This window comes from Nannospalax galili, unplaced genomic scaffold (genome assembly GCF_000622305.1).
Source record: "Nannospalax galili isolate Female #2095 unplaced genomic scaffold, S.galili_v1.0 scaffold540, whole genome shotgun sequence".
Taxonomy (NCBI): domain Eukaryota; kingdom Metazoa; phylum Chordata; class Mammalia; order Rodentia; family Spalacidae; genus Nannospalax; species Nannospalax galili.
Window position 1 is genome coordinate 533,850 of NW_008348613.1, and position 8,566 is coordinate 542,415.

The window sequence follows — 8,566 nt, forward strand, 5'->3', positions numbered from 1 at the left end:
AAATTGAAGAAAACACACTAGAAGATGGAAAGACTTATCATGCTCCTGGATTGGCAAAATATAGTGAAAATGGCCATATTACCAAAAGTGATCTACAGATTCAATGCAATCCCATCAAAATTCTAATGGCATTCTTAACAAAAATAGTAAAAATAATCCTCAAACTCATATGGAAACACAAAATACTTTTAGGTAGCAAGAGAAATCTTGAGCAAAAAGAATAAAGCTAGAGATAGCACCATACCTGATTTCAAGGTCTGCTACTAGATGTCCACATGTGTAAGAATGAGATCAGATCTATATCTCTTGTCCTATGTAAAAATCAACTCAAAAGATATACAAGATATTTTAAAAGATTTGTTTGTTATTTTTATGCATATGTGTGTGTCTGAGTATATATGTGCACTACATGTGTGTAGGAACCTGAGAAGGCCAGAAGAGGGCATTAGATTCCCTAAAACTTGAGTTATAGGTGGTTGTGAGCCTCCCAATGTGGTGCTGGGAACTGAACCTGGATTCTTGGCAGGAGCAGTAAGTGCTCTTAACTGCAGAGCAATCTCTCCAGCCCTTATCAAAGATTTTAATCTAAGAATAGAAACTCTGAAACTGTTAGAGGAAGACACAGCTAAAACACTTGAAGATATATAAGCATAAGCAAGGGATTTCTGAAAAGGACTCAGTAACTCAGGAAATAATACCAAGAATTGACAAATGGAACTTCATGAAATAAAAAAATGAAAGATTTCTGCACAGGAAAGGAAACAATCAAATAATGAGACAGTCTACAGAATAGGGCAAAATCTTTGCTACCTATCTATCTGGCACAATATTAAGATCCAGAATATATAAGGAACTAAAAAAAAAAGGGGAGGAGATGACTCTTTTGGTAAAGTGCTACTGAGCAAGCATGAGGACCTGAGTTCAGATCCCCAGCACTTACATACAAAGCAGGAATAGCCATGTATCTATAACCCCAGTGCTAGTGGGAGGTGGGGGGAGAGGTGGGAATCCCAGGAGCTAGCTGGTCAGCCAGCCAAGCCAAATCAATGGGCTCCAGGTTCAGTAAGAGACCATGTCTCAAAAAATATAAGAATATGTTAGAAAATGACTGAGGAAGACACCCCAAACAGACCTCTGAACTTCACATGTACATACACCCACACCCACATGCACATGCACACACACACACACACACACACACACACACACAAGGTGGCGGGGGGTGGGGGAGAACTTAAATCAACTCAGTCAACAAGGAGACTAAAGACATGGATGGTTTTAAAAAGATGGTATACAAATGGCCAATAAATGTATGAAAAAATGTTTAATGTCTCTAGCCATCAGGGGACTGAAAATTAAGACTACACCAAGATTCTATCCTTCTACAGTCATAATGGCCATCATAAAGAAAAAAATAACAAAAAAGATGGGGGTAAAGAATCGAAATATATTTATTATATGAAATTCTCAAAGAATTCATAAAAATATTATTAAAAATAGCAATAAATGCTGGCAAGGATGTGGAAGAAAAGGAACAAATGCTGGTGGGAATGTACATGTACATAGCCACAGTAGAAATCAAGATGGCTGTACCTAAAAGGTTGAAAATAGAACTACCATATGACCCAGTCATACCAATTCTGTGTACATACTCAAAGGACCCCGGCCAACATATCACAGAGATAATTGTATATACATGTTTATGGCAGTGCTATTCACAACAGTCACATTATAGAATCAGCCTAGATATCCATCAACAGATGAACAGATAAAGAGAATGTGGTATATATACACAATGCAGTTTTATTCAGCCATGAAGACAAATAAAATTATGATTTCTGGTCAATGAATGATGCGAAGTAAATCAGACTCAGAAAGACTAATGTTGCATGTTTCTTCTCATTTGTGTGTCTTAGGTCCTTCCTCAGGGAAGAAAGGACACTAGCAAGAGTAGAAAAGGGGAGGAGACAGAAAGGGAAGGATACTGAGAGTGAATAGGGTCAAAATACATGATGTATAAAGAAATTATCTTTATGAAACCCAACACTACGGACCATGAATATACACCAATTTTAAAAGTTAAAAGAAAATAAGTATGGTACCATGGACTTGCCAAATGAATTCCCAGAAGAACACCACTACCTGATTGAGTTAGTTTGCTAAGAGTGCCTAAACATAGTGCCAAAGTGTGGCTTAAAGAACAGAAATTCATTTCCTCACAATTCTGGAGGCCCGTAAGGAAGCAAGGTGGCACCTGGGTTGGTGTCTCCTGAAGCCTCTCTCCCTGGTTTAGACAGTGGTCTTTTCCCTGTGTCTTCTCATGGTCTTCCTTCTGTGCACATTTATGTCCTGTCTCCTCTTCTTACACAGGACACCAGTCATGTTGGATTAGGGCCCAACACTGTAACCCCATTCAAAGTTGGTTGCCTCTAAAGAGCCTATCTGTCATCATACAGTCACACTCTAAGATGCTGGGGGTTAAGATAGCAATACAGAAGTTGTTTTGGGAGAGTATTCAGGGACAAAGCACATGTTTAAGTCCATGATACTCTTCCTAAAGAACTTGATTTTACTAAATGTGGGGTAATCTTTTGGCCTGTTTTAATGGCCTCATGATGTAAGTATTGTCACCAGGCAGCAAATGATATCTCTCCCCTATGGCCTCCTGCCTTGGGGGCTGCCTTATTCTGCTCTTCTCCTTGGCCCTGGACTGAAACCACCAAGGCAGTCATAGCAATTACAGAAGGACCCAGGAATCCAAAAAGATTGTTTTGTACCAAGTAAACAAAAGGCATTGTCATTCAACTGATTCATTGCTTAAATTACCATGTTTATTTATGTCAATGCAAAATACAGTAAAACAATTTATAAAACAACCATTTCTTCATGTAACATAACTCTTCAGTGAACAGAAGTACTACTGTTAATGTTTTGGCCTCTACAAGGTCCTGCCTTGGGTCAAAACAGTATTTAGAGAAAGAGTAGATTCTTTCTAATACACACATGAAAGAAACCTATATTTCCTAAAATCTCATTTTAGTAATAAAAAAGAAAAAAATAGCCCAAGCAGTCCCATGTGGAGGTGACAGCTCCTGGCATGTAATGGGAGCACATCTGCATGTTCCTCTAGACTCCCATGGGGATCCGGATGTTGGTCAGAGCCTGGGGTACATCCACCTTTCAAGGGTCTAAGGAAATTCTTTAGAGTTTTCTTTTAAATATAATTGTGTACTCCCTAACTGCCCCATTTACCTGAGTTATTTAGAAACCAGAAAAGAAAGTCTCCCAATGATCAAATGTGTACAGATCTATCTGGGAAAGACTGAAGGAGCTTTGAGATTAAGCTGACAATTCAATGGACAACCACGAAGCCTCCACTATCTAAGGAACTGTTCACCTAGTGAAAAGCTTCACATTGCTATTTAATCTAAGTAATACACACTGCACAAAAATACAATAACTCACCCACATAGTAGGGGTTTAAAACTGTTTAGTGTCTGTACACTTTCAAACAAAATGATAATGTCTTAACTAACACAACCTTTCTATCATTTAACTGACAAGAGTCTCATGCAGCACAGGGAGGAAAGGACTTGATTTCGAGTTAGAAGATGGAGATTCTGAACTCAGCTCTTCTGCTCATTCTTACTTTCCCAGTGAGGATCAAATGAGGAGAAAGTGCTTTGTATGCATCAGTAACCATCAGAAACACTATTCTGCAAAGCCCACCTCTCCAGTCTGCTGATGGATCTCTAACTGCCCATGTGGATTTTGCAAGTAGCCTTCTTAGAGTAAATGCATGGTACAGACTCTTCATGCAGTGGGAATGTGCTCGCCGGGTGCAGATGGGACAGAGAATACCATAAGAAGCCCAAACTCCATGAGGGACTTGTGTGTTTTTGATATACTTGATGCAAAGCAACTGAACATTTTATTCTGCTACCCCACATTTTTTTCATATTATTGAAACTCTTTGAATAAGCTAGCCACTTAGTTATTTTTTCCAAATGAATGCTTTCATATCACAATTACAGGACTTTGAAGACTGTGAAACTGAGTAAAATGATTAAGAAATATAGAAGAATAGGTTGAAAAGAGGGACAAGAGGGAAACTGAGCATAGAAGATTATTTTTCAGGTAATTTAAAAATAAGTTAGATAATAGCGTTGCTATTTTCAGTTTTACTAGCAACATGATCTATATTACTTCTGTTTCATCTGTGAAACAAAATACTTGTTTGTGTACACGATTTTAAAGTGTGAACACATTCACAGGAATTAACGCTTAATTTCCAGTTTTACATGTGGGGTATTGTTGGAAGAAATGTATCCTTTTAGTTGAATTAAAACCAGAATCTCATTTCTCATACTTAAAACAAAAATTTTCCTTTCGGAAAGGGTAGATTTACTATAAGTTGAGAATATGTGGTCAGCGTGCGTACACAACACAAGCATATGGGCTTTGTGACAGTGCTCAGACAACACTTTAGGTAGCTGTGTTCAGGAAAGAAATGAGATTCTAATTTGAACATTTTTCAAATGCAAATCAGGCCCCCATGAATCATTTTGATGACTTTTTGAGGCATTGATGCAGCCGAGTTAGTATTCCTCAAGTGATCTCCGAAGTCACCTTTTTGCTAAGGATATTCCTTTCTTGATTATTTTGAACCTGCCATCACAGTGTCTCACCTCATGCAGAGAATAACTGATCGCCAAATGACCTATTATTATCTTAAGCCAACCTCCGTTTGAAGCAACAAAAAAGAAAAATCAAACAGTTCATTAACCTTTCATGTCAAGGAATCAGACTTTCTTCACACCTGAAATACGTCTACCCATCTGTGGAAAGGTCCGCCTTTTGTTTATCCCTGTGTTTATAGGTCACATTTTTAAACGTGCTAGTGGAGCCTCTGTACAGTGGATTGGTTCCCTGAAGGACAGAAAAAAAAAGGTCCGAATGAAAATAGTTACAGTTTGCTATTATACCATTTTAATATCTTCAAATATTTTCATCATATTTCAAATTGGAGAGTCAAGGTCAATCTTGGAAGCTACTGCAATAATTTTGATCATTAGCATTTTAAAATTTATACATCTTTATTTTATTTAGTGTGTGTGGTATATACATGTGTACATTTTTAATAATTCTTTTTTATTTTCTTATTACACTTATTTATTGGGGGGCTGCTCACATGCCACGGTGCATTTGTGGAGGTCAGAGGACAACTTGTGGGAGCTGATTTTCTCCTTCCACCATGTGAGTCCTGGGGATCGAACTGAGGTCATCAGACTTGGTGGACAGTGCCTTTACATACTGAGGTATCTCACTGGTCCTCCACCTTATTTTTGAGACAGAGTCTTTCATTTAACCTGGAGCTCACTAATCAGGCTAGATTGGCTGGCCAGCAGTCTCCAGAGATCTGCCTTTCTCTGCCTCCTTTGCACTGGTATAGACATGTACCTCTGTGCCAGGCTTTTATGTGGGTGCTGGAGATCCAAACTCAGGTCCTCATACTGGCACAGCAAGCACTTTACCTACAGAGCCATCTCCCCAGCCTCCATTTTATTTTTTCATTTTTAAAAAACAGTTCCATAGGTATATTCCAAAAAACCTATCCTTTTTTGAAATGCACTACTAATAAATGTTGGCTGTTATTTTTTCACTTGTTTTTCCAGCAGTGAGAATAAAGCACCCTGCAGGTATCCAGTCTGCAATGAATGAGCAGACTGAACACTGATAAGTAAACCAAAAGTGCGAAATAAGGTGAATTTTTTTTTTTAATTAGAGGAATGAAGCTGGTAGAAACATACAGCTATAAATGGCACAGTGTCTGCCTTTAAGAAACTTGCTGCTGATGGTGAGAGGGCACAGGCACTCTTGCTAAAATAACAAAACTCAGAAGGAGAATCAACTAGCTGCCTGGAAGGGGCAGACAGCCCCAGGACATCCAGCACTCGCTTTGGATGGAAAGAGAACCAATTGACTTTCGCTTACTAGATAAACTAGCACAAAAAACCAGAAAGCTTCAAGAGGCTGGGGTGTCGCAGAAGAGTGGAGGGAAGAAACTAGTTTGGCCAAAATGGCATAACCCTTGGGATCATGCAGTATTATATGTTGATATCTGGAAAGCTCAGATGTGCCCTTTGAACAGAAGGTGTATTTTGGATTCCAGCTGCAGTAATGATAAGGCCAGAAGGGTCAGTGGGTAAAGCATGTCTGGTTGCTTTGTGCAGGAACAAAGGGTTTGGGTCAAGCATAGTTTTTCCTCTCCCATTCTTCCAGGTTGGCCACAGTCTTTCCCAGAAGATAGCTTAAGGTCAAACCCAACTGTACCATGTGGCCTTATTCAGGCAGCTCTGATCCTTGGTGTCCTATCTATGAAGGCGAGATTAATAAACTCTGTATCTTGTCCATGGGATATGATGCCTGGCACACAGTAAATGAACAGTACCTGCTACCTCTGATTAGTTTTTATTTACAGCTTTTCCTCACATTTGAATTTTCCTTTTCCTTTTTGTCTTTTTGAGACAGGGTCTCCCTGTAATTCTGGTTGGCTTGGAACTCTATGTAGACCAGGCTGGTCACAATCTCACAGAGCTATAACTGCTTCTGCCTCCCGAGTGCTAGGACTAAAGACACGCGTCACCTCACCCAGTTTGGGTTTTCCTTTCCTCCAGGGCAGTGGTGCATTTAATATTTTCAAGCCCATTTCTGAATATATACAGAGTTGCAAGTACCACCACCTCTGAGCTACTATGTTTATATTTTGGTTTCCTTATCTTCGTATAGAGATGGTAGTGATTTCTAAGCATAGACTTGATGAAACACATTGTATTTGCTAACAGAAAAACTGAGTAGAACCAAAACATTCTCCTACTTTGCCATTAGATTCATTGTAGTGCCTCCTCTGAGTGGGAGGCACACCTGCAGATATGTCTGTATCACACTGAGCCAGGGACCTTAGCTCTGACCAAGTACCATGTTGCCTTTGTTCATGGGACTTCAGAGAGACAGATGCCCTCTCTGCACCAAGGGCAAGCAGAAGTACTGCTTTGGCTGGAGATCTCTGGTGGGTAAAGGCCAGCTTGCTATATTGTCTCTGGCCCTGAGATCAGCTTGGATAATTTTTAATGCCGAGGGATCATTAGTCCTTATTTAGTACTGCTGCCATAAGAATTAAGAGCTTTTAAGTGTTAATAACCAATTGATGTGGTCTCAGGTCTGAAAAGAGTCTCATTTGTGATAAAAAAAAAATCATGTAAGAAATTCTATGAAGTTTGAATCTAGAAATTATTTGATAAAGCACTCAACTGAAGAGGTAAGACAGAAAACATGAGGTGAAGGTGGAGATGATGGCTGGAGCCTGGCCTGGAGGGAGAGGCAGACTTAGGGGACAGGAAAGGCAAAAGGAAGCGTGGACAGACTGTGAGCAGTACCAGCTTAGGGCTTTGTAAGACCAGGTACTTATTTGTGACCCTACCCTATATCTGTCAATCATGTTAAAATGAACCAAAACAAAATAGAATTGTGTGTGTGTGTGTGTGTGTGTGTGTATGTGTGTGTGTGGTGTGTGTTATGCATGTGTATGTGTGGGGGGTGCTTGACCCTGTGTACATGTGTATGGAGGCCAGAGCTCAATGTTGGGTGTCTTCTTCCATTGCTTTATCTTTTTCTTTGAGACTCTCAGTGACCCTGGAGTTTGCCATTTTTACTAGACTGATTGGCCAGCAAGCCCCAGGATCCGCTTGTCTCTGTGCTGCCCCTAGTACTGGGGTTAAGATGCTGCTGGGGTCAGCTTTCACATCAGTGGTAGGAATCCTGATTGTGTAGCAAGCACTTTACCAACTGAACTGTCTCCCTAGACCCACAAAAATAGAATTTATATGTACTCTAAGTTGCAAGTGACATAAAAATATGATATTATTTTGTGGATATTTAGTTGATTAGTTTTGTGTAGTTGTCATTTGGCATTTTAAAACAACTTCATTTACTAGGTCTGCAATACTTCCAGGGTCCCTTGTATAACGGGCAATGGATAGACTATAACCTAGAAGGAGAGAGTAAGGAGGTGCAAAATGGATAAAGAGTAAGCCTCTGCTGCTGGGGTACAAGAAGGAGGTGTGTCCTGACCTCAGCTCATGATTGGAGTTCCACACATTTGAGTTTGGTTTTAGCAGGAGGCAGTGTATAAATGTCCAGTCCTATGTCCGTCAGTGACCTCCCTTTGTAGAACGTCTAGCTGAGACTCAGGGATAGGGCTTGCTGTGTGGTAGGCAAGTCCCTACTCCACTGTATAGATAAAGCCAGTTTCCCCCTAAGTATCCAGGGTGACCAGGCTGATTTTCCCAGACTACTGGGGTCCTGACTTAAGCCTGGAGTCTGCAAATGCAGGGACACATTTTTCAGGCTTGAAAAAAGTAGAAATGAGAAAGCTCTGTCATGACCCACAGCGTCCTTAATGATCGCCTAACTGCCAACTGCAGACCTGATTTGCTTAGGACAGTACAGAATCAATCCAGGGCTGCAAGAAATGTCAGGCTGAACTTTTTTTTTTTTTTTTTTTTTT

The 8,566-nt window shown here is 40.0% G+C and overlaps 1 protein-coding gene across 1 annotated transcript in view; it reads right to left on the minus strand.

The window, feature by feature from the left end:
• Positions 1-4,830: 4,830 nt before the first annotated feature.
• Positions 4,831-8,566, minus strand: part of Itgb6 (integrin subunit beta 6) — a 111,969-nt gene continuing 108,233 nt past the window's right edge. The window contains exon 15 of the mRNA XM_008845739.1: positions 4,831-4,929. Within this exon, the coding sequence (XP_008843961.1) occupies positions 4,831-4,929 (99 nt within the window). The remainder of the gene's footprint in view (positions 4,930-8,566) is intronic.